At 37.3% G+C, this 22927-nt stretch overlaps 1 protein-coding gene across 1 annotated transcript; it reads right to left on the bottom strand.

The window, feature by feature from the left end:
* Nucleotides 1-7: 7 nt before the first annotated feature.
* On the bottom strand, nucleotides 8-18338 carry LOC114252850 (alpha-tocopherol transfer protein-like). Its single transcript, XM_028187521.2, has 8 exons — nucleotides 18202-18338; nucleotides 9500-9659; nucleotides 7843-8005; nucleotides 6589-6647; nucleotides 4845-5041; nucleotides 2627-2737; nucleotides 1849-1951; nucleotides 8-683 (listed from the first exon to the last, which is right to left on the bottom strand). Exons 2-8 carry the CDS (start codon nucleotides 9651-9653, stop codon nucleotides 532-534), a joined length of 939 nt encoding a protein of 312 aa, XP_028043322.2. The 5' UTR covers nucleotides 9654-9659; nucleotides 18202-18338; the 3' UTR covers nucleotides 8-531.
* Nucleotides 18339-22927: the final 4589 nt, after the last annotated feature.

Genomic DNA, 22927 nt, shown 5'->3' on the forward strand with positions numbered 1-22927 from the left:
TACTCAATTACAATTGCCAGTTCTTTATTTTAAACCTAAGTTTAAACTTTATTTATGTATTTATTCACGTAAATAAATTTAGACGAATTATTTATGTAAGCTTTAATTCATAATTATCTAAAATGGTTTTGAAATATGTTTTATACACGAGCCATCTTAAATTGAGCAATTGCTTAAGATATAACATAAAAGAATACTATATAAATTAATATTTATTTAACCTAAAATCATTTCATGAGAGCATTTTACGATATTATAAATAAAGTATATAAAAAACAAAATCTTTTCAAGACGGTATTTCGACTAAATGTTTTTAATTCCTGGACATTGCCAATGAGTCTAAAAATTTTTTACATATTTGTTGTAACCAGAGAGCATAGTAATGTTTTTGTTCAAAATGACTATAAATTTGAATTCGTTTGATCAAACAAGTGTTATTATAGAAAAGTTTGTTACAACAGCTTTAAAGCTGCACAATGGTAGTGGTAATATAAGAATTGATGTTAAAAACGTATGTATTATAACCTAATATCAGTCGATGGCTAATTGTCTGAATGAGCCGTCGATTCCGAAGAGTTCGTCGTAGTTAGTAGGGCGTCCAGGTCGCAATGACTCGTTGGCAATTATGGAGTCCTGTTGTTTAAACCACTCCCTGTATTCTTGCAGTTTCAACTTCCATTGCTCTGCGGAAAATTGTTAGATTAAAAAAAAAAGATTAAAAAAATATTTTCGATACCTTATTATGAAATATATTCGGCAATTTCTTTTTATAAGGGAAAATGGCTATGTGGATAATTAACGAAATTAGCAGATTTAGCAGATTTAATTTTGTTTTTTTTCCCTACCTAAGCTGATACATAGCCTTGAGAGGCTTTTTTTTTTTTTTTTTTTTTTTTTATTGCTTAGATGGGTGGACGAGCTCACAGCCCACCTGATGTTAAGTGGTTACTGGAGCCCATAGACATCTACAACGTAGACGCGCCACCCACCTTGAGATACAAGTTCTAAAGTCTCAGTATAGTTACAACGGCTACCCCACCCTTCAAACCGAAACGCATTACTGCTTCACGGCAGAAATAAGCAGGGCGGTGGTACCTATCCGCGCGGACTCACAAGAGGTCCTACCACCAGTAATTACGCAAATTATAATTTTGCGGGTTTGATTTTTATTACACGATGTTATTCCTTCACCGTGGAAGTCAATCGTGAACATTTGTTGAGTACATATTTCATTAGAAAAATTGGTACCCGCCTGCGGGATTCGAACACCGTTGCATCGCTTCAACACGAATGCACCGGACGTCTTATCCTTTAGGCCACGACGACTTCTTTCTATTTCAGCGTAACTTTAACTGGTAGGTGAGCTCACGAGGCTCAAGCCTGACGACGTTGCTAACACGAACCCTAGCAAGAGCAGTGCTTCGCAGAATCTACCACCGGATCGGAAACGCGACCCACTGAGAAGATCCGGCGAGAAACTCAATGGGCTGTGTCTGTGGGTTCATTTACTCGTCGAGCCCTTCATCGCAAGCGACGGGTTCGACGAGAACGATGACCCGTTGAGCGAGCACAACGAACACTGCTTCTGCACTGCACTGCACTGCTTTTAGGTGCTTGGCGTACCTAAAAGCACCGTTAGTGGGTCGGGAGGATCCGAAATGACGTGTTTTGGGCGACGTCGACTGCTTTCCATTCTGTCCGCAGGATCGGGAATGTAGTTACCGGCGGCCACAATGAGAGGGTTCTCGTGTCGTGCCGCTTTGTCGAAGCGGGCAGATTTGGATTAAGCAGAAATTTAAGTTAGTTTTAGTAGAAAGCCTGAATAATGGAGACACGAATGATACAGACCTTGCAATAGGGTCATCGTACTGCATTGGCCGCCGTACTCTTCAGGTAACATCTCCTGGGGTACGTACTTGTATAAATCTTTGATTTCTTTGTGTATGAAAATCTGTGAATAAGCCACGAGGATTTTAGTTAAGAATTGCAATATGTCAGTTTTCACTGGTCATACGAACAAATTTACTCGTACTTTCGAATTATAATACCAAACGTCAAATATTGCACATCGATCTTTGGAAAGAGAAAATCGGCTAATTTCGGCTTCGTATAGCGTTATCTCTGTCACACGAGGCATTTACAGAACAGTATCCATTAAGAACTTACACCAGCGCTTTTTAGCAACAACTGTCAAGTAGAGTGAGATGGATATATGTTTACGAAGTTGAAATTAGTCGACTGTATCTTTCGAAAGATCGATGTCCAATATTAGTCGCCGGGTACTGTACACAGATGACAATGCTTGGTCTAGTTGAAGAAATGTCTGTGGGGATTATTTCGTTTGCTTCGGAATTCAGTTGAACCTGACTGATAGAATAAAGTTTAAATTTGTTAGCCAGCTAGCGAATTTAGCTTCGTCTTTATTTTTATTCTAGGTAAGAGTAACGTTCGAAGCTTATGCGGTATTAATTACACTCAATTGTATTGATTATTGGCTGTTCTAAAAAACATTTAGAATATGTTTGACTGTAAGCCTTGTCGTAAATGGCAGAGTAAAAAAAAATTCGCGAACTAAAAGATTCGTGACACGAAATGTAATGATCAAAATAAACAGAAGTACACCCACCCTTTTCCTTATTTTTTCCTTAAGGAATGGCTTAACGAAATTGACGAAACGTTCTACCAGCGGTGATGTGTTTATGATGTGGACCTCTTTCAATTTGATCGGGTAGGCTTCCTAAAAACAAAATAAAATAATCAGTATCACTGGCTACTTATATATTAAAGTACCATTAAATTTTTTTATTTATTTTTTATTGCTTAGATGGGTGGACGAGCTCACAGCCCACCTGGTGTTAAGTAGTTACTGGAGCCCATAGACATCTACAACGTAAATGCGCCACCCATCTAGAGATATAAGTTCTAAGGCCTCAGTATAGTTACAACGGCTACCTCACCCTTCAAACCGAAACGCATTACTGCTTCACGGCAGAAATAGGCGGGGTGGTGGTACCTACCCGCGCGGACTCACAAAAGATGTACCACCAGTAATTACGCAAATTATAATTTTGCGGGTTTCATTTTTATTACACGATGTTATTCCTTCACTGCGGAAATCAATCGTGAACATTTGTTGAGTACGTATTTCATTAGAAAAATTGGTACCCGCCTGCGGGATTCGAACACCGGTGCATCGCTCAACACGAATGCACCGGACGTCTTATCCGTTAGGCCACGACGACTTCATTAGGCCACGACGACTTCCTCTTATTAGCCTTTTTATTGGTCTTGAACTTGATAATACCGACGTCTTTTTAGTTAACGATTATCTACTTGCGCTATGAGTTCTACAATTGAATGTCGACTTAACTGGACCGAAATAGAATAGAATAAAAATAGAATACCGATGTCTTATTGGATACCGATTATCTACTTGCGATATGAGTTCTACGACTGAATGTCGATCTGACTGTGTATATAGTATTAATCAATGATTTTTTATACAACAGATATGTTATCTTCATAGTAACTGACTCTTCAAATCTGATCGCGCCATTTAAATCTACATACCTACCGATATAGTGCACACACATGTTGACAAGTAGCATTAATGAAAAGTACAAAAGATGGGATAAGCGCGTGAGTAAAAAAGATAGCTATAATTGGAACGATTGCACTTGTTATATTAGTATTGCATTTGTTTAGACGCGACTAAAGACGAAACGTCCCAATTGGCCTGTTTTCGAGTCTTCACTTGACGTGCGCTTGAAACATATCTGCTTCTTTTTACATATAAAATATATTTGGTATTAATTCTCTATATCAGACACTAGCTCGGCAAATAACGCGTCAGGTCATTCGATTCTATGACGTATTATTGTCATTTTATGTAAAGTATTTTGCGATGAAAACTGCGCTTAGTCGAGAAATTGAAAATATGTGTTTAAGATATTTTTTAGTTTGTTACAAATAAGTATTTTTTTTATTTTTTTATATCGCACTATAAACTTCATTTGAAGCCGAATGTTTCGGAATACTATCAGAATAAGCAGTCGAACTGAGATCTGTTAAAAATGTGAGGTATTGAAAATCAAAAGAGACTTAAGATTGTGGTACGTCGATAGTGCTGTGATAAAATAAACTTTAAACAGTACTAGTAACAATAAAACTACAAAGTTTGAAATCAATCGGACAAAAGAGAGTGCATAGATCACGAACAAGCGAAACACGTATAAAATCATTTTAATGTTTGAGGTACATTGCGTCCTGATCAAGCCTGATGGCGGCATTTAGGTTGTAGATGTCTATGGGATCCGGTAACCACTTAACAACAGGTGAGCCGTAAGCTCGTCCACCAATATAAGCAAAAGAAAAAAAAAATATGACATTAGGAAACCATGAATCATTGAAATAAGTAAAACTGAATTTCACTAATACTTTCACTATAACTCTAAATTATTCGACTGTGCTTACAGTTTTCGTGGTCACTGAAGCCTAATAATATAATAGGTTGGGGCAAAAGTCTTTTCGCATTATAGGTTGTATGAACTTGTAATAAAATCTCTTTGACTATACTATTTGTATCTGGCTGGTTTTGGTAGCATTAAAAATTTAAATTTTAAAGAAGATAATTCCAAATTCAAATTAGGAAAATTTGTGATTTTTATATAGTTTTTGTACTGTCAAGATGAGTGAAACTAATGAAGAAATTCGATACATTTTAAAATTTTAGTTACTAGAAAAAAGGTAAAAATGCAACGTAAGTCGCGAAAAAAATGTTGTGAATTTTCTTAAAAAATGCGAAGAAAGTTTTTCCCCAACCTATTACGCAAAAAATAGCAGACCTGAACACAGATCATAAATTTCTTGATGGTAGCAGCAGAGAGTTTTGCCAGTATGCTGGGCCCGAGAACAGCTGCGTCCAGCACATAGATGTCTCCTGCGACTCCTTCCTTTTCCTCCGTCAGCCTTACATCACCAATCATAAGAGCTAGTTTGAGTGTATCGATGATTTGTTGGGCATCCAAGTTTTGGTCGATACCTGTAAAAGAAATTCAGAGACTTTTAACATTTTCCGAGTTCACAACGCTACTAATGTGAAGAAGTCACTAGAATAGACACCACGACACTATTGTGTAAGACTTTGACATTACGAATAAATTCTTGCTTTGACACTCGAATTAGAAGTCATTTTTTATTATATAATCGAGCGAATGAGCTGAAGGTCCACCTGATGTTAAGTGATTGCACAAGCTCATAGATATCAATCGTGAATACCGTCACCCACCTGGAGACGTGGAGTTTAGCACCAGTTTAGGGGTATACGACAAAGGGAAGATCTTCCTCCGAACGGGTGATATTGCTCGGTAGACCGACGGTCCGAACAGTTTTTTTTTTTTTAGTCCTACCTAAGTTGATAGCCTTGAGAGGCTATTTCAGCGTAACCTTAACTAGTAGGTGAGCTCACGGGGCTCAAACCTGACGATGTTGCTAACACGAACCCTAGCAAGAGCCGTGCTTCGTAGAATCTACCACCGGATCGGAAACGCCACCCACTGAGAAGATCCGGCGAGAAACTCAGTGGGCTGTATTTGTGGGTTAATTTACTCGTCGAGCACGAGCGTCGAGTACGAAAACACATCCAATAACAAAAGTCAGAAGTTCAGGGAAATTATTAAATGTGAAAAAATGTTGTTTTATTTGTTACCTTACAATTTCCGAAGAGAAAATTACTTAAAATAAGTAGAAGAAGTTCTTAAAGGAAAGCAATCTTATTACCAGAAAATTAGTAATTTTGTTTTCCACAGAGTATCCAAAAAACTTATAAGAAAAAAAAACAGTAAATTATGCTATACCAGACTCATTTTTGATGATTAACTTTTCAACTTCATTAAATTGTTATTTTAAGAGATACACGACTAAGCTTACTACGAGTCATTCAGTTTTACATAATATGTAATTAATTATTTCATTGTAATCTAATTATCTCATGAGAATTTTTTTTGGTGCCCCTGGAATTTACGTTCGTTACTCACGTTATATGTTTTAAGATCATTGTATATACTAGAAAAACTAGTAAGTCTGTATAGCATTTTCTTGGATCAAGGTGAAATCGCCAGACTTCTGCCTACGCACTGGTGGTAAGCGGGAAATGTTGCAGTTGACCAGATTATAAAATCTTAAAAGCTTAATAAACAGCGAAACCCAGGTGATGTAGAAATGGCTCGAGACAGGCTGGGAGTATGCACGACTTCATTGAAATATAAAATACTAGCTTTTGCCCGCGACTCCGTTCGCGTGGAATAGTTACTTTGGCATAACGCTAAATTTTACTCCCCACTTTATTTACGTAGAAAGTAAAAATATTTTTGAATTGTAGAATGTTAAGGAGTTATTTAAACCCTTATTTTGAAACATTCTTTATTGGTGCTCCACTTGTATTGGTCTTACCGTGATGTTATAGCCTTCCTCAATAAATGGGCTATTTAACCAGTAGTTTCTGAGATTAGCGCGTTCAAACAAACAAATTCTTCAGCTTTATAATATTAGTATAGATACATACAAATATTGAAACTTATTGAAGATTACCTCTGCACATTGTGACCCTTCTGCCATTAGGCGTGATTCCAGGTAGCGGTGGTCCTTCTCTGTAAATGAGAAGAGTAAAGTCTATATTTTATAAAATGTATGCATTAGAAAATCGCTGTATTCGTGTATATAAGTCCGCGCCAATAAAGAAACGAATCTAAAATGGCGGCGCCAGCGATCATGCGCTCTCACTCTAAACTATTGCTGTCTTTAGTCGCACACGGCGCGTACTGCATGAAAAAAAATATCAGTTATGACTTTGTTGTTGAGTTCGAGTTTTTTTCACTTTCGAGCTGTTTACTAGCACTTAAATGACTGGCAGCAAAAGTGTCTACGCAAGTTGCATCCCAGATGAGATCCTCCCTTCTGCCGGGGCATAACGTAAAGTACAAGTTTTTATATTTTTTTACAGAGACATTTTTTATTTCTATCTTTCTTTTTATTTGTTGACCCTACCATCTGTCAGTGCAGGTACATAGACGCCATTTTTGATTCGTTTCTTTATTGACGCGGCTTATAAAGTAGTTTTTATTTTATTACCTCAGTCGTGTTTTGGCTCACCCAGAGTTGAGTGGTTTACTAGAACTAATCTACATCTTATTACAAAGGTCACTCATCACCCTATTTAACTTTAATACCAAGCGCTCTTTCGTTTTGTCATGCAGGTACGTTATTCAATTGAGGCTTTGACCTCATGTCGCAAGGGGGCGGCATTCATGTTGTGATCTCTATGCATTCTGGTAGCCGCTTAGCATCAGGTCGTCGTCGTGGTCTAAAGGATAAGGACGTCCGGTGCATTCATATGTAGCGATGCACCGGTGTTCGAATCCCAGGCGGGTTTCCACCAATTTTTCTAATGAAATACGTACTCATCAAATTTTCACGATTGATTTCCACGGTGGAGGAATAAAATCGTTTAATAAAAATCAAACCCGCAAAATTATAATTTGCGTAATTACTGGTGGTAGGACCTCTTATGAGTCTGCGCGGGTAGGTACCACCGCCCTGCCTATTTCTGCGGTGAAGTAGTAATCCGTTTCGGTTTGAAGGGTGGGGCAGTCGTTGTAACTATACTTGAGACCTTAGAACTTATATCTCAAGGCGGGTGGCGCATTTACGTTGTAGATGTCTATGGGCTCCAGTAACCACTTAACACCAGGTGGGCTGTGAGCTCCGTCCACCCATCTAAGCAATAAAAAAAAAACGGTGGACCGTCTTACACTGTCCAGTGCATTAGAAGAAAACAAAACTAACATTTTATTGGTTAAGATCTCCGTCAATTCCGGCCTGGTTGCGTCACGTTTGGTGAAAAATTCTGGGCACGCTGCCCTCATAGTGAAATACATGTCCAGCTTCCGTTTACACTTCTCCAAGGAAAAGCTGCTGCCGCGTAGGAATGTCATCAGCGGTCCCGTTTCTGGAAGCATAATGGAACAGATGGAAACAAGGGTTTTTTGGATGACTTGAAGACATTTACACACTTGAAGACACGGAAGGATGATAGCAATCTCGAGAGGCTCATCTTGACTGGTAAGGTAGATGGGAAAAGACCTGGGGGGCGCAGCCCAATACGTTGGTCCGACCAGATCCGCACCGCTCTTGATTCCACGTTTCACAACGCCCCCCACACCGCCAGAGACAAGAATAGATGGAGAAAGATCGTGCGTGCGAAGGTGATACAAAAGGGTGGTCACGACCCTCAGCAATGAGGCATACGACGAAAGGAGGAGGAAGACATTTAATTGAAATAAATGTATTTATTGCGCTTTCCAAATTTGTTTTTTTAGTTTTGTTATAATAATTTTGAAAGGATAATAATAAAAAAATAAACTGGGAAAATAAATTTGATTTCATGTTTACAATATTTTATTTGATCTTTACAAAATTAAATTTGAAGTTAATAAAATTGAATTTGAGGTAAAAAACCTATATTTTATAAATGAATTAGAATACAAGGAACATGAAATAATACTAGCTAATCGATTGAGCAATCACGGATATCTATCTATCTACTACCTACAATCGTTAATGTTGTTTTTATGTCATTAAGTTGTATTTCAAAGAATATTGGTAACACGAAAAGCAAATTGATAAATGGTTTAGTCATGCGGTCAAAGACGTAAAATTAGTCTACATTAGATTAGTTAAAATGTCTGCGGTTAAAGTCATATGTGTATTAAAATTTAATAAGTCACTAGGTTCAGCTTTAACTGCGTGGTGATGTTGCTGAGATTTATTTGAGATAGGTCCTTCTCCTTTGAGCTCACAGCTTAAAGAAGTAGGACCTGTCTGACCTGAAGGTCTGTGAACTCGTCCACCCATCTAAGCAATAAAAAAAAGGTTCTGGATTGTTCATATATATGTTATACAATTCGTTGTTTATGGAGATTTTGGTCTACATTCACCTATTTCAATTAATTAAATGGTTTTATGCGCCCTCGTGGCGCAGAGCTCTTCTGATTAAGTTTAGATGGGTGGACAAGCTCACAGCCCACCTGGTGTTAAGTGGTTGCTGGAGCCCATAGACATTGTTCCGTCCTGTAACAGAAGTATAGTTACAACGGCTACCCCATCCTTCAAACCGAAACGCGTTACTACTTCACGGCAGAAATAGGCAGTGTGGTGGTACCTACCCGCGCGGAGACGCAAGAGGTCCTACCACTAGTAATGACGCAAATTATAATTTTTTGGTTTGATTTTTATTACACGATGTTATTCCTTCACCGTGGAAGTCAATCGTGAACATTTGTTGAGTACGTATTTCATTAGAAAAATTGGTCCCCGTCTGGGATTTGAACACCGGTGCATCGCTCAACACGAATGCACCGGACGTCTTATCCTTCAGGCCACGACGACTTCAAATTTCTTCGAAATTTCCAGTCCCACAATATAGTTTTTATCTTGTACTAACCCCAATCATCGGGTAGATGCGGTTGTTTCTTCAACCATTCTCTAATAGCAGCCAAGTCCTGATCCTTGGTTTTAGCATCCTCCTTCAACTCCACTCGTATGGCTTGCCAGAGTTCACCCGTGGGCTGCTCTAAAAGTTCTTGTTTGATCTTCATTTCAAACTGAAAATTAATAAGAAAATGCAAGTTACTAATTAATATATTATTATAAGATAATCTATATATATAGTTATATATAAATGAATTGCTGTTCGTTAGTCTCGCTAAAACTCGAGAACGGTTGGACCGATTTGGGTAATTTTGGTCTCGAATTATTTATGGAAGTCCAGAGGAGGTTTAAAAGGTAGATAAATATGAAAACGCTCGGAATAAAATAGAAATAACAATTTTGTTTTCCCTCTGATGTGTCCCCCGTCGGACGGATTCCTTTTGTTTGTTTTATGTTTATTTTATACAAAAGTTTAGGACTTTTATTTATCGATTGAGGCATTACGAAGTCTGCCGGGTCAGCTAGTATATAATGTATTAATTAGTCTTGATTTACATTTGAAATTGAAATTGGTAATAGTGGAATTTAAAAGCAAAAATGTAACAGAAGAATTTAATATAACAGAAAGTTAAAAAAAGAAAGACCCCTGGATGCCACTAATTTGGATTCAATGAATATGAGCATTTGTTTTTGCTTGTCTTGTGTTATTAAATTTAAATTGGATGTAAGTTGATGTTCAGTTTAATTAAGGTAAATTTTTTTAGGGTAGGTACATAATAAAAGTTTATAAAGCTATAATTTTTTACAAACCATTGAATTTATGAATAATTCATTTAAGAAACATCAAAATAATAATATTATACAAAAACGTTATTTTAAGGTACTTATTTTTAGTGAGTACTTAAAGTAATTGCACGGTCTGTTAGTTATTCCACTCATTTACGCAACTTCAAATTTAATCAGCATTTATTTAATTTTAACATCGTAACTAGAAGGTAATATAAAAACAATTTTTTTCTTGTTTATCGCGGCTACTTCATTAAGTCTTCTTTTCATTTCATGGCCAGTATTTAATAAATTGCTTATTATTTATTATATTAATCCTTGTCCGAGTCATGATGGCTTAAAGGATAAGACGTCCGGTGTGTTCGGTATCAAATTAATTACCTAATCCAATTTTTTTAATGTCCTTATAGGCAGACGAGCATACGGTCTACCTGATGGTGAGTAGTTACCGCCGCCCATGGACTTCAGCAATGCCTGGGGCACAACCAAGCCGCTGCCTACCGTTAGGTTCTCTCCACAAGCCTCGTTTGAACAAGGACATGTCATAGTGCTCGGGAATAAATAGCATGTCTCAATAAATTCAACACCATTGGGCCCCTTTGGTCTAGTGTTAAATGAGCTTGATAACAGTAGGTGCTAATGGATCCGGGTTCAATTCTCGCTCGCAGTCAGGATTTTTGTTACTTAACTGGATCCATTTATTTTTGTATCGTATGTATGCCATTTGAATTTCTATTTTCAATAAGGTAAAGTTTTTATTCGTTAAACTTATATTTTATCGTAGAAAGAGAACGTCCACGACCTTTACTAAATAAATAAATATTTGTATAAATATATATGTCTATATATTTCATTCTCGTATATATGCATTATATATCTGAAATATAAAAACACGGAAAATCTTGCAGTATTCCAAAAAAAAGCGATACTAATTTATTGATCTTGAACTTTTAAAAAAGAATTAACTATTGACAAATGTCATTGAGAAGTTACAAACGGTTCATAGCAAATACTGGAATCAGAGACATCTATCTCATTATCCAAACTACGGCGTATATTTCACAAATATTGTTGGCTGAATGCTATTTCATTATACGTGACGTCATTTGGGGTTAAAATAAACTTCAAAGCTGGCTACCGTTTTTTTTACTCGTAAATAAAATCGAATCAAAGTAACGCAATGAACTATAAACTGGATATGAAAAAAAAAAAATTACGGGTGGCAGGATGCCTTGTGAGCTCGCTCGGGTACAACGCCCTGCATATTCCTGCGTGACGCAGTAATGCGTGTCGGTTTGAGGGATAGCCGTTGTACTGTCAAAACTGAAACTTAGTACTTATGTCTCAAGGTGGGTGGCGGAATTTACATTGTTGATATCTATGGGCTTGGGTGACCACTTAACACTAGAGAGGCCATGAGCTTGTCCGTCCATCTTAGCAGTAAAAAAAAAATTGGTATAGTCATTAACTTTTAATTTAAATGTTCAGTAAATAATTACTTACATATTTTTACACTTATCCAAAATCAACTAACATCTTTACAAAAAAAAAAACATGACTCGTTCATTGCAATCGAATACAATAAATACAGCACACGTTACAAGTGAGTTATGACAAGCTTGCATTTCTTCTTCGAAGCATTGATGCGTTTCAGATTAAAGGATAGGGCGGCACGACATTGAAGGCATTGACTTCTCATCTCAAGGTCAAGACTTTCGCGGTGCGAAGTTCTGGGTTTTCAACATGAAATCTGTGTTCGAATAAAAAGTCATCGTGGCCTAAAGGATAAGACGCCCGGTGCATTCGTATGTAGCGATGCACCGGTGTTCGAATTCCGCAGGCGGGTACCAATTTTTCTAATGAAATACGTACTCAACAAATGTTCACGATTGACTTCCACGGTGAAAGAATAACATCGTGTAATAAAAATCAAACCCGCAAAATTATAATTTGCGTAATCACTGATGGTAGGACCTCTTGTGAATCCGGACGGGTAGGTACCACTGCCTTGCCTATTTCTGCCGTGAAGCAGTAATGCGTTTCGGTTTGAAGAGCGGGGCAGCCGTTGTAACTATACTGAGACCTTAGAACTTATATCTCAAGGTGGGTGGCGCATTTACATTGTAGATGCCTATGGGCTCCAGTAACCAGTTAACACCAGGTGGGCTGTGAGCTCGTCCACCCAGCTAAGCAATAAAAAAAAAGAATATCGAGTGAGAAATGAGTTTCCCTCGCCTACCTAAATTAATAATTTCGAAGGGTTAGCTTCACCGGACATGTAGGTGAGCTCACCGGTGTCAGCCTGGCGACTTTGCTAACACTAGCCCTAGCAAGGGCAGTACTTTGCCGTATCTACCCTCGGATGGGAACCGCGCCCCACTGAGAAGATTCGGCGTGAAACTCAGTGAGCTGTGTCTGTGGGGAGAAATGAGATCTCAGACTTAATTATATATCGAGGGGTGAAGGGCTATTTTAATTTAGGCGACATTTTTTTTTTATTGCTTAGGTGGGTGGGCGAGCTCACAGCCCACCTGGTGTGTAGCGGTTACTGGAGCCCATAGACTTCTACAACGTAAATGCGCCATCCACCTTGAGATATAAGTTAAGGAGATATAATAAGGTCTCAATTATAATTACAACGGCTGCCCCACCTTTCACACCGAAACGCATTACTGCTTCACGCCAGAAATAGGCAGGGTGGTAGTACCGACCCGCGCGGACTCACAAGACGTCCTACCACCACCAGTAATTACGCAAATTATAATTTTGCGGGTTTGATTTTTATTACACGACATTGGTTTTTTCCAACCATAACAACGATCATACAACATATTCGACACAAACAATAATTTTGCTATTATAATTAATCGTCAATAAAATTGAGCAGTCTATATTTATGTTGAAGAAATAGCGACATTGCAAATAAAAAAAACACATTAATAAACTTGACGAAACGCCATTAAGACAATGAAGCAACCGAAACCTTGTCTCAAGAGCTTCAAGAGCCTTGTTTTCGATTTCTCGAGTGGTATATGGTTACCGTCAAGGTCAACGGAAAGAAAAAATCAAAATTTTAGTGTAATCACTTCAGATGCACGTTTCGTGGTTTTTGTCTTTGTAAGCTGTGATTTCGTTATTACATTTTAATGTTGTAATCACATCCTATTTCTTTTGATGTGGGTACTTACTTTTAATGATAATTGATGTCGTAATAAAACGTTCTAAGCGTCTAAGTTTTATGATACTCTGTTGTGGCTTGAGAGAACCACAGAGAAACCAGAGATGTAATATTCCCCGGTGCTCTCGGTTCTGAACCATCCCGGTCACCGTCCTCGTCGAACGCGTCGCTTGCGACCAAGGGCTCGACGAGCGAATTAGCCCGTAGACACAGCCCACTGAGTTTCTCGCCGGATTTTCTCAGTGGGTCGCGTTTCCGATCCGGTGGTAAATTCTGCGAAGCACTGCTCTTGCTAAGGCTAGTGTTGCCAACGTCCTCAGGATAGAGCCTCGTGAGATCACCTAGTAACTCGCCCGGTACCGCTGGCATAACTCCGGAATAGGTAGTAAAAAGAAAAAAACCGTCAGCTTATGGACCAGACGATGACGAGTAACGGCTTGACCCCGGAGAATGTTACCTGCTTCATTATTTCTGTATTACATATTTAACGCATTAGCGTTGAATAATTTTAATAAACGAACGAAAGTACCGGATTATGCCCGTAATCTGAAATCGTATATGTTATAATATGATGTTTTGTATCACTTTCGCATGCTCTCAATAAAAAAATATAATTTCAACAGTTACGTAAGTTAATGAAATGTTTTAATTGTCTCAATAAAACTTGCCCTATCGCTCCCGGATCTTAAATTGGTCACTGTTTTAACAAAAGCTTATTGTTCACTCTACGAAATTAAATTATGAATTTTGTTTTACATATTTATGTTATTTTCGTTACTGTGGCCAATGCGTAAATGTTGTTTAGATTTAAAATTATTGCGGAAACTAGCGAAAATTATTGATGCAGCTTGAACGACAATAAGATACCGATACAATAAATAAATAAAACAATAAGTATGGCAGATGAAAAGAGTTGAAAATAAGAAAACATGCAAATAGAAAATCTTTATAAAACTATATGTAGATTTCCACTTTATGACTCACTTATTATTTCCATTATTATCGAAGATGGCCAAACAAGTTTCTAGTCCGCTCAAAACCAAAATAAAGACGACATTAATAGACAAGATTCATTCAGACAACAAAAACTGGCAGGATACCGTATCATCAGTAAAATCTCGTATCCTATGCAATCCTGTGTGTGAACTTAAAGACCTACAATTTTCTTGTGAGAATTTTTTTCTTCTCTGTTATAAGTAAGTAGCTTTCAACTTTCCGTGTATGTGTTTCAACTGGACAAAATAGTCGATATATGAAAACCTTGACATTTGTCGAGCCCTACGGTAAGTCAGTGGCCTGGGAATGCGTTATGAAGAACTAGTTAATTTGTGCACACGCTGTTATAGAGCATGTGTTTTTATCTTTGTTTGTTTTTCATAGACTGATAATAAATATTATTGTAGATAGCGTAGGGCGTGTGGTATGATAATTTCAGTCTGACGTGGGTTGATGCAAGGGAAATAGTTGTTAAATTCCTAAGTGAATAATGAAGGTGTCTATAATTACTGAATGAGGAATTCTCTTTTTGTTTTTTTGATATTGACAGGTAGAGAGCTTACTGTCAAAATCTAAATATACATAAATGTTACTCAATCTGTTATTGAGAACAGATTTAAGGTAACAACAGGTTTCTAAGAAGCATTTTTGTATTGTATTTTTGAGAGTAATTTTAACTTGTCGAAGTCGTCGTGGCTTAAAGGATAAGAAGTCCAGTGCATTCGTATCTATCGAGGCAACGGTGTTCGAGTCCCGCAGGCGGGTGGATACCAATTTTTCTAGTGAAATACCTTCTTAACAAATTTTCACGATTGACTTCCACGGTGAAGGAATAACATCGTGTAATAAAAATCAAACCCGCAAAATTATAATTTGCGTAATTACTCTTGGTAGGACCTCTTGAGAGTCCGCACGGGTAGGTACCACCGCCCCGCCTATTTCTGCCGTGAAGCAGTAATGCGTTTCGGTTTGAAGGGTGGGGCAGCCTTTGTAACTATACTGAGACCTTAGAACTCTCATGGTGGGTAGCGCATTTAAGTTATATATGTCTATGAGCTCCATTAACCACTTAAGACCAGGTGGGCTGTGAGCTCGTCCACCTATCTAAGCATTAAAAAAAACACTGATGTTTGGTAAAAAATCGCAAAAATAAAAATTTGCGAGATTTCTGTCTCCAATAGGAGTTGGTACTATGATCAGTGCCAGTGTTCAAAAAATTGTTTTAGTTGTAACAATTTGTTCGGGAAACTTTTTACTAAAGAAACATGAGACTGTATTATTCAACACATCCGTAGTTTAATACCCTTAATGAAAGTGAATCATCAAATCTATGTTCATTGGACTTTTATTTAATCCAGGACAACTTTGTGACTTTTTGGCCAAAGTCAGCGCTGCGATAATCCTTGGCAGGTGCTACCCTATGGTCTGCAAGTGGAACAATATGTTCGTTTGTAACAAGGTGACACTTTATTAAACCTGCACAAGTACGATCATGACTTTTACGTATGTTACACAATCTCTCTCGTCGGAGTACGGTGGTCGGGCAAAGTACGGCCCGCGGGTCAACTCCGACCCGCGGAATTATTTAATCCGGCCCGCTGAGAGTCCATCCATCCTAAATATTCTAGTCAGCATTTTAGCGCGTAAAATAAAATTGACATTTATAATTGAAAATCTTCGAATTTTTAATGAAATCTCCAATTCGTCAGGGGTGATATGAGATATGAGTTCTAAGGTCTCAGAATAGTTGTTACAACGACTGCCCCGCCCTTTAAGCCGAAACGCATTACTGCTTAACGGCAGAAATAGGCAGGGCGGTGGCAACTACCCGTGCGGACTCACAAGACGTCTTACCACCAGTAATTACGCAAATTATAATTTTACGGGTTTAATTTAGATCACGACGACTCAAAATGTATTAAATACGCATTGTTTTCAAAAAAATGGTACCTTATGCGAGTTTCGAACACTGGCATTTTTGCTTCGCTTGATATGAGTATACCAGGCGTCTTAATTAGGGCACAACGATTTGAAGTCGTCGTGGCCTAAGGGATAAGACGTCCGGTGCATTCGTAGCGATGCAACGGTGTTCGAATCCCGCAGGCGGGTACCAATTTTTCTAATGAAATACGTACTTCATAATTGTTCACGATTGACTTCCACGGTGAAGGAATAACATTGTGTAATAAAAATCAAACCCGCAAAATTATAATTTGCGTAATTACTGGTGGTAGGACCTCTTGTGAGTCCGCACGGGTAGGTACCACCGCCCCGCCTATTTCTGCCGTGAAGCTGTAATGCGTTTCGGTTTGAAGGATGGGGCAGCCGTTGTAATTATACTGAGACCTTAGAACTTCTATCTCAAGGTGTGTGGCGCATTTACGTTGTAGATGTCTATGGGTTCCAGTAACCACTTAACACCAGGTGGGCTGTGAGCTCGTGCACACATATAGGCAATAAAAAAATAAAAAAATTTGGTCAAGCCTGTGTGTATGTAAAGTATATTGCGATAATTGGCACATATTTGTTCGCTATTGATAACTCATTAAGGATCCACCTGAGTGTGGACCATTGGTGCAACCGAATTTTTATTTATTTGAAGATGACAAACGGCCAGACCTCGACCTCAATCGTGACGAACTTCAAAACGGACGGCCATCGAATTTAGAATTAAATTTCGTTAATCGCAAACCGATGTGTGAACTATGTTTATGTATTTTAAAACTAAAATAGACAAACAGCTAAAAGTAGTCACACGAACGAACAATAGCTTGAAAATAATTAAACAGAACCAGCTGTCGAAATCAGTTACGAGCTATGATAATCGATTCTAAGGGCCAATACCGTCTTTATATACCATAAGGGCACACGGGGCCCGTGCCCAGGGCCCCCATTCTCAGAGGGCCCCAGAAAGACCGAAAATTTGTCTCACACGCTTATTCTCAAAACATTTTTGTCGGGCACATTACACTTTTTTCACAAATCAGTAATCAGAAGGTATTTACAAGGCATATACTATGCCTATAATAGAAGATTTTGCTCAACAGACATCCCGAAAGAAACCGTTATCGAAATCGTAACCAAAAAACCAGCAGCATTCTAATATCATTAATGACATATTATATCATACTGTATTTGATTACCTATAATAAATGGTCTAACTCAGTATTTTTTTTTTATTATAATTCGCTTTTTTTACTTTCCAAAAGGGCCTCAAATTCTTGTGTGCCCAAGGGCCCCTTCCTAGTTTAAGACGCCCCTGCTAAGGGCCAATATTTTATTGACACAATAACACATGTATTTTACGTTGAGGCAGAATTTAACGAGACGTTTATCATATAGAAAGTCAAGAGTATGCGAACAACTTTCTAAAAGGCGGGTGGTTTATATTTAATCAATAACAGCTATAATTGTCTTACACTTCAATATCCTGTTACGTATTTATCATTTTTTTTAAATACATTGGAGAATAATAGATACTGATTTAATATTTATATTTTCTTATAATAATTATGCTATATACGAGTATATTTGATAACAAATCCATGAACTTATAAACCGCTCCGAATTGCAATTGTTTTGCTGTTTACTACCGTCAACCATGACCACGAATACTAAAGTATTCAGTACATAGGGAATTATTGTAAAATATATTAAAGAAACGAGAAATTCTACTGTTACAATGGAAATAAATAAAATATATATAAAAAAAACTTAAATTCGCTACGTACGGTATCAAAATAAGTGGTACTTACTTTTAATGTCTTCGAATATTACTCGTATCTATGTCACGTACTGTTTACAACTATTTTTGCGTTTTCGCGTCAGCCAAGCGCAAGCTCTCAATGTTCACTGATCGTCGACCTCACCTCTCTCGGCGTGCTGTTGAGAAATGCAGCACTTAACACAAAAAAACGATTGCATACGGGAGGGATTCCGCCCGAGCTGAGCAAATTCGTACCATTGTATGTAGACGAAGACAAATCTTATATTATTTATTCTTGAAGCAATTAGCATTTTTTTTATTATGACGGACAGTAATATTATTGCTGATGTTATGCCGTTTCTTTTATCTCCTTTCTTGAGATGAACTTCCGTCCACATGGCCCTCTTGATGGTAAATGGTTACGGAAACTCGTAATACTACCAACATGGATTCCAAAAAAACACTTGTTTGAGGTAACTTAAGCTATTTGTATAGTTTAACTAGCTGTACCCGTCCACTTCGCTGGGCATTTAAAATTAACATTATTATTTCTCACCCCCACAAAGATTCTCAGCATTAACGCCTCCGCAACTGGTGTAGAGAGTCCAACACTCATATAAATATTAGCCTATCCATTAAGTACATGTCTTTTCTACATGGATACCAAGTTTCAAGTCAATCGGATGCATGGTTCAGTAGTTATAACGGAACCTCCGTAAAAACCACTGTAGATTTATATATCAGTATAGATTTCGCATTTATTGAAACTACTAAGACTAGTCTTCATTATGTTTACGCTTCGTGAAACCGAAGACAGCGCTATGAGGACGAAGTTTTAATTTTATAACGTAACGGCTGTCCTAACCTTAACCGGAATGCAAAATCGGTATAGTGCTACCTAACCGTGTGACGTTACTATGTCATCAATCACAATTTACACTACCACCAGAAGCACCTTGTGTATTATTATCACCCAATTTCCATTGTGGTGGAGCAAGAGAATAGTGTAGAAGCTACTAGATCGGACAGTAGAATCCTGAACTATCACAAGCTGAATATAAAGAACCAAATAAATTGATGTTTGATAACACAAAACCTTTGTAGACCCCAGCGAGAATTTTTTTTTTCGTTTCATTTTGTTCTGTATCACTCTTAGTTCTTCTCTGAGCACTATATGGATTGATTTACCTTTTTTTTCTGCCTATTCTAGTGACCTAGAGGGCTTATTCTAGATTCACGAACGAGTAAGTGAGTTTACGGAGCTCTAACTTGGAGACGTTGCGAACACTACCCCTAGCAAGAGCGGTGCTTCGCAGAAGTTACCACCGGATCGGAGACGCGACCCACTGAGAAGATTCGGCGAGAAACTCAATGGGCTGTGTCCGGGTTATAAAGGAGCTTTATAGGTAGATAAGTTCTCTATGCTCATCTACAAAGACAAAAATACAATGCACGGCTTAAAGTTATGTCAATTTGTTTATTTTTTTTTATTGCTCTGGTGGGTGGACGAGCTCACAGCCCACCTATTGTTAAGTGGTTACTGGAGCCCATGGGCATATACAACGTAAATGCGCCACCCACCTTGAGATATAAGTTCTAAGATCTCAGTATAGTTACAACGGCTGCTCCACCCTTCAAACCGAAACGCATTACTGCTTCACGGCAGAAATAGGCAGGGCGGTGGTACCTACCCGCGCGGACTTTCAAGAGGTCCTACCACCAGTAATAAATGTGGTTAAATGTGGTGTCTACTATCGCTCCTAGTTTACTCACGTCATATCCTTAATTGGATTGTTATTTAGCTCTCAATTACAAAACGTGACTGTCTTATCCGGATGTTATTGTTAAACGTATGGCGTAAAAAATAAAATTTGAAGACGTGTTGACGTATTTAATAATTGCCACAACAATTGCTGAATAATGGAATAAAAATTACTCGTCGTTATTATATTAATAATAAGTAAAACATGATCTTCTTTAATTGTGTATTAAAGATAACGTCATGGATGGAAGAGAATGGTAATTATCTGTTTAAAAATAAATGGTCATTCGCTGTGTCGGTTTATCTTCACTAGGATTAGCGGAATCAACTATTTACAAACGAATAGCCTCTATTGAGAACCCTCTCTATCGTTGGCTGCCCTCTTTAAATCAAAACTCATAAATGCTTTGCTTTAGAAATATAACCGAATATCAAACATATGGGCTCATAACATACCTTGCTTTATTCCATTTCTTACAGTAATTTACCCACAGACAGAGCCCACTGAGTTTCTCGCCGGATCTTCTCAGTGGGTCGCGTTTCCGATCCGGTGGCAGATTCTGGGAAGCACTGCTCTTGCTAGGGTCAGTGTTAGCAATACACCTGTTTGAGCCCCGTGAGCTCACCTACACACGTTAGGGTAAGCTGAAACAGCCTCACAAGGCTATCAGCATGGGTAGGAAAAAAAAAACACTAATTTAATTTCATTTCGGCTTGCCTTTTAAATGTTTTTTTTTTTCTCTTTTCAAACTATGTTTCCTTGTTTACGTTATTTCTAGTGGCGATAGCTTGTAAATTGTAGTTCATTCGAAACAAAACCTAAAGCACATTAGCAGAAGACGTAATATTAATACGTAATTATCTTTGCTGGGTGTTTTGTCACGTTGTATGTTTACAGTATTCCTAGTCCCCTCTGGGATTGAAAGTTCTTGTGAATAAACGTAAACCACGGTTTACTGGAGCGAAAACATCTTCACACGTTGTTGAATATGAACCAAATTATCATTTTAATAAACGTAAGCAGTTGTAAGTACACAATTTCATGACCATTTAAGAGATATCGGGTACCACCCGTACACAAGGGTGGATCAAAGTTCTTTTAAGCGAATATATTTATATTTAAATTGTTTATTACATATGAGTCGACTATTATCAAAGCCGGCAATCTGACTTTTGGACAATGATTGGTAAATCAGAAAAACGAATTATTGACTTTGTATTCCATTGGCAGTCACAAAACTCTTCGGAACGACATCTTAGATAAATAACAGGTTAACTATTAACCTTTATTTAATGCAGGTTTTGAACCGTATTCTTTGAAGGAGACGATTATATTCAAATCAATCTGAATTGACATATCAATAAAAAAAAATTGTCCAAATGCACAGATTGCCACCTTTGATAATAGACGACTCATATACCTGTTTAATGAGTAACTGTACTGAGACCTTAGAACTTATGTCTCAAGGTGGTTGGCGCATTTACGTTGTAGATGTCGATGGGCTCCAGTAAGCATTTAACACCAGGTGGTCTGTGAGCTCGTCCACCCATCTAAGCAATAAACAAATATGTAAATATATCGATTTAACTTGTTTTACTCGTAATATTTATTTTGTCAAGTGCATATTTTTGCATAGTTCCGTATTTCGTGATTTGGATTACGGCGTGTTAAATTTTGTCATGTTTTCACCATCCACGAACCTTTTTATTCTCGAGGGTGCTCCGAGCACGTCTCCAAAGTCACCGTCCTCTTTTGAGACTTAAGAAATTTCAAGTCGTTCATACTCTCCCAAGTTATGGCCTAAAATACTGAAAGGTATACCTAAGTAATTTTAACTAAATAGTATATCTAAGATGCTGAAGATGGAAAAAAAGTAGAAAATAAATTTTAATAAATTTGAATTAAAAATATTGTAAGTAAAAATGATTTTATTGTAAAAAAAAGCGTGGGGTGCATGGTATCAGTATAGTCGGATTTTTAATTAGACGAAGCCAGCTGACAGTAGCTAATGTCACTTTGTGAAATAATGTTGCTATATTTAAAGTAATAGTGATGCGTTCAGTTCTCGTTCAATCACATAAATGAACAATGAGTGTGAAGAGTTAATCATTAATTTCAAACTATAAAAGAATATTATTTATATTTTACAATAAAATTGTATTAAAGTGATCCAATATAATAATATGTTACTAGTAGTATGTAACTACAATCAGTTTTTTTTATTTTCATTACCTATGTACCTATAATTGTTATATTTTATACATCTATAGTTTCAACTATATGATGCATTGGAAATAGGACAGTCTTACAAACTTCCTCGCAATGTTTTTCTTAATGTTTAAAACACTCGGTATTTAGTACAGGTAGATACCATAGGAACATAATGTTTCGTCGAAAACTCGTTGGTATGTACAAAACACGGCTAAAATTCGAACCCCGTGCCCGATATCGGCAGTTCGGCACAGTAATTATTCACTAGACAATCGAGGCAATTTCATTAATTCAGGAGTTTTTTCAATCGTTCACTTTGTCACAACACTATTTTTATTTCATCAAAAACTGACAACACAGTAAACGTCAGTTTACTTCGTCTAATAAAAAATCCGACTATAGTTATAAATATTTTATGAACAGATACGAGTAGAAGGGTTATTTTGATAATATCCTGAAAAGCACGCCCGCTTTTTTTACAATAAAATCATTTTTACTTACACAATTTGTAATTCAAATTTATTAAAATTTATTTTCTATTTTTTAGTTGGATTTTCTATAAAAGCGTATTTTGTTAGTTTTTTTTAAACTGTTATTTATTTTACTTTGCTCTAATATCCTGAATTGAATCGAAATGTATTGTTTATTGTTTTAATCGGCTTGCTACTTATGCATTTTGTTTTGTTTTTAGAGTAATTTTTCTCGCTGAACGACTTATCATTACCGGAGTTTATATTATTTTATACCAGAAATGTGTGATGCGTTTATATATACGCAAAACTTATCTTCAAGTAATTCACT

This window comes from Bombyx mandarina, chromosome 16, assembly GCF_030267445.1.
Source record: "Bombyx mandarina strain Sakado chromosome 16, ASM3026744v2".
In the NCBI taxonomy this organism is placed as follows: Eukaryota; Metazoa; Arthropoda; class Insecta; order Lepidoptera; family Bombycidae; genus Bombyx; species Bombyx mandarina.